The 2,866-nt window shown below is 37.0% G+C and overlaps 1 protein-coding gene across 1 annotated transcript in view; it reads right to left on the reverse strand.

The window, feature by feature from the left end:
- Nucleotides 1-737: 737 nt before the first annotated feature.
- The window catches only part of LOC103599433 (kelch-like protein 14), a gene marked incomplete at its 5' end in the record, with an annotated part of 22,597 nt that continues 20,468 nt past the window's right edge, over nt 738-2,866 (reverse strand). The window contains one exon of the mRNA XM_008583542.1: nt 738-1,260. Coding sequence (XP_008581764.1) covers nt 1,120-1,260 — 141 coding nt within the window. The remainder of the gene's footprint in view (nt 1,261-2,866) is intronic.

Here is a 2,866-nt window from a genome sequence, read left to right on the forward strand (position 1 = left end):
TGCTTGAGTGAGTTCAGGCATCTCTGGTGATAGCAAACAAAATATGGTGAGTTGGGGGAATAATGAAGGAGAGTCAGGTGTCCAGAGTGAGCCACTGGTGAGGAAATGCAGAAGTACCTTGTCAGGTGCTGTGATTGGCTCTTGGATGGTGTGTGTTTTAGGAACAGATAGACAACTGGGATTGTACTTGAAATTATTTTTTCTTTTCATCCCTGAATTCCTGAAAGCAATCTCCCAGTTTTCATTATGGGTTAAGTTTGGGTCAGATGTGTTATCCAACAGAATCTCTAAAATATCATATGACTGAATTTGTTAGTCCTATCTTTTGAAGCCAATAACACACATGTTCACTATTTATATATTGCAAAAAATGAGAAAGCACAAGCCTTTGTGAACTCAATAGTGACAAGGTGTATTTTGTCTTCATCTTTTAGATAAAGTTGAGGAAACAGAAGTTATGACTTTGGCTAGTCTAGAACCTATAGGGCAGAAAGCAATTGCTACAAGAGCTAATATCTTACTCTTTCCTAATCCCATGAGGTGCTATGAGGGTAGAAGGTTTGTATAGAAGTGAAAATGCCCCTCTTTAATTTTATGTGATTTTCAATGACTGTGTTGCCTATGGAGTCTGTGAAGTAGCCAAAAAGGTTAGGAATACAGAATCAAGTGACAATTTCTATAATGCAGTGTATTTTGGTGGGCCAAATTTTGAATCATTCATGAGCACAACATCCCCAAAACTTCAACAAAGATCACATGCAGGCAGACTACAATGCACAATACTGATCTTAGGTCTCTCTGGGGCCAGTCTTCTGTATTTTATCTTTCTCCTTTTGAAAGTTAAGATCCACATGAGGAATTTTTGTAAAGCTGGGACAAGTTAAAACCAGTCCAAAATGGAAGAGTCTGTCACCACAAGAAGTTTGGTGTGATCTGAGTTACAGACACAGTGTCTGTTCAAGAACAGGTGTCTTTTCTGGTTACTTGTAAATCATCAGAAACCAAGGGTGGGTTTGGGCAGTTGTACCATTAGAATGCATTGTTCCTATTGTGATAGTGACGACACCTGTCATTGCCTCCTAGAATGTGATGATACTGTCCAGTCCAGGTTTCCTGGTGTTATTTGTTGTACGGTACACAGGCGGGCAGGATAACTGTTGCACAGGCAGGGCCTGCCAGTGGTTCTGCTACATCTCCTTCGAGTTCTGTCCAGGTTCCTTTTTCTGGACAATAGCATATTGTGGACGACTTGTAGGCCCCCTGGAATGGCAGAGCATTTAGAGAAGGAATGTTCAGAGAAAGGCAGTGGCAAAGTTATCACATTTACATTGGAAAAAATGTCTATTCTCTGCTCTTGCTAAAAATGTTCAAATGAAAGCAGTGGATTTTAAACTGTTTTATTCCAAGGAAAAATTTAAGACTGACAAGATTTCAAAATCTTTTCTTGTGTGTGACTAATAATAAAAGTCAAGTGCCTAGAATATCCTAAATACTCAACAAATCCTTTCAAATAATCGACCAAAAGTTAAAGTTATCCAGCTGGTTTATGTTAAAAAAGGACACATTCACCTTAAATATTCAAATAATTGAAGTAAATTGGAGTTTAGATTGTTGTCTGACTTCTCCATTTTTATTTTGCTACTGTGGAGAATCAGAGCTGGGATTGAAAACCAGTTTAAAGTAAACTGGAAATAAAGGCTTGCCAACTTATTCACACATTGATTTATTTATTTTCAAGAGGCCACATGAGAAATAAAAAGTGTCTTTAATCTTGTATCCTTTTTCAACTTTCAGGGCTAGTGCTTGTGTGACATTCCCCTCCCCAAACCGAATCAGCTTTTTTATTTTCAAGAGGCCACATGAGAAATAAAAAGTGTCTTTAATCTTGTACCTTTTTCAACTTTCAGGGCTAGTGCTTGTGTGACATTCCCCTCCCCAAACCGAATCAGCTTTGCTTTTATTATGGCAATGAATAAAAAACCCAACTAACCTAAAAATCATTTTCTGAAAGTGTGCTCCTGGTATGCCTGTTTCCAAACACGTGTACTCTTACAGCTAACAATTTTGTACCAGCAAACAAGCACATGTATGACTATCTAGTTATATATCTCAATACATAGTTGCCTCCACATAACTAATAATTTTTTAAAGCTCCCTAAAACTTGATTTCATAATCTTGTCAGATGTAAAAAAAATACAACTAACTAGTATTATTACATTCCCAAATTAGGGCTGGCTGGTTAGCTCAGTTGGTTAGAGCTCAGTGCTGCTAACACCAAGGTCAGGGGCTCGGATCCCCTTACTGGCCAGCTGCCAAAAAACAGAATAAAACCAAAAAACAAACAAAAAAACCCCACATAAGACCCCAAAATAAACTTATAAAACTAACACAGGAAAATAGGAAAATATAATAAAGACCATCATTTAAAAAGTGAATATTATAGACTACTAGATTTGATGTTTTTCCTGAGGTGATGAAACTTGAATTACACAGCCACCTCCTCAGGTGGTCTTGCCAAAAAAGAAAAAGACACAAACAAGAAAGAAAAAGGCTGATCTTAATTAAGTCCTTATCTCTAACTTCCAGCTTATAGAAAATATGGAGATGGAGGACTATTTTAAATGACACTATAAGGAAGTCATTAGCCAATTCCAGAATGTAGGGTATTCTATGCGATAACCAATTCTGTTTTGTGAACATGTCAATGCCATGGAACAAAAAGTGGGGAGAGTAATGTACATTTCAAAAGATGTATGAGATGAACAAGTTATAACCAAAGACAAGTGAGATTTGTTGGCTCCTGATTTGAACATGTCAATTTGAAAAATACATCTTTTTTTCAAGTCAATAGGGGAAATTTGAATA

The sequence above is a fragment of the Galeopterus variegatus genome, unplaced genomic scaffold, assembly GCF_000696425.1.
Source record: "Galeopterus variegatus unplaced genomic scaffold, G_variegatus-3.0.2 Scaffold2961, whole genome shotgun sequence".
Lineage (NCBI taxonomy): Eukaryota > Metazoa > Chordata > Mammalia > Dermoptera > Cynocephalidae > Galeopterus > Galeopterus variegatus.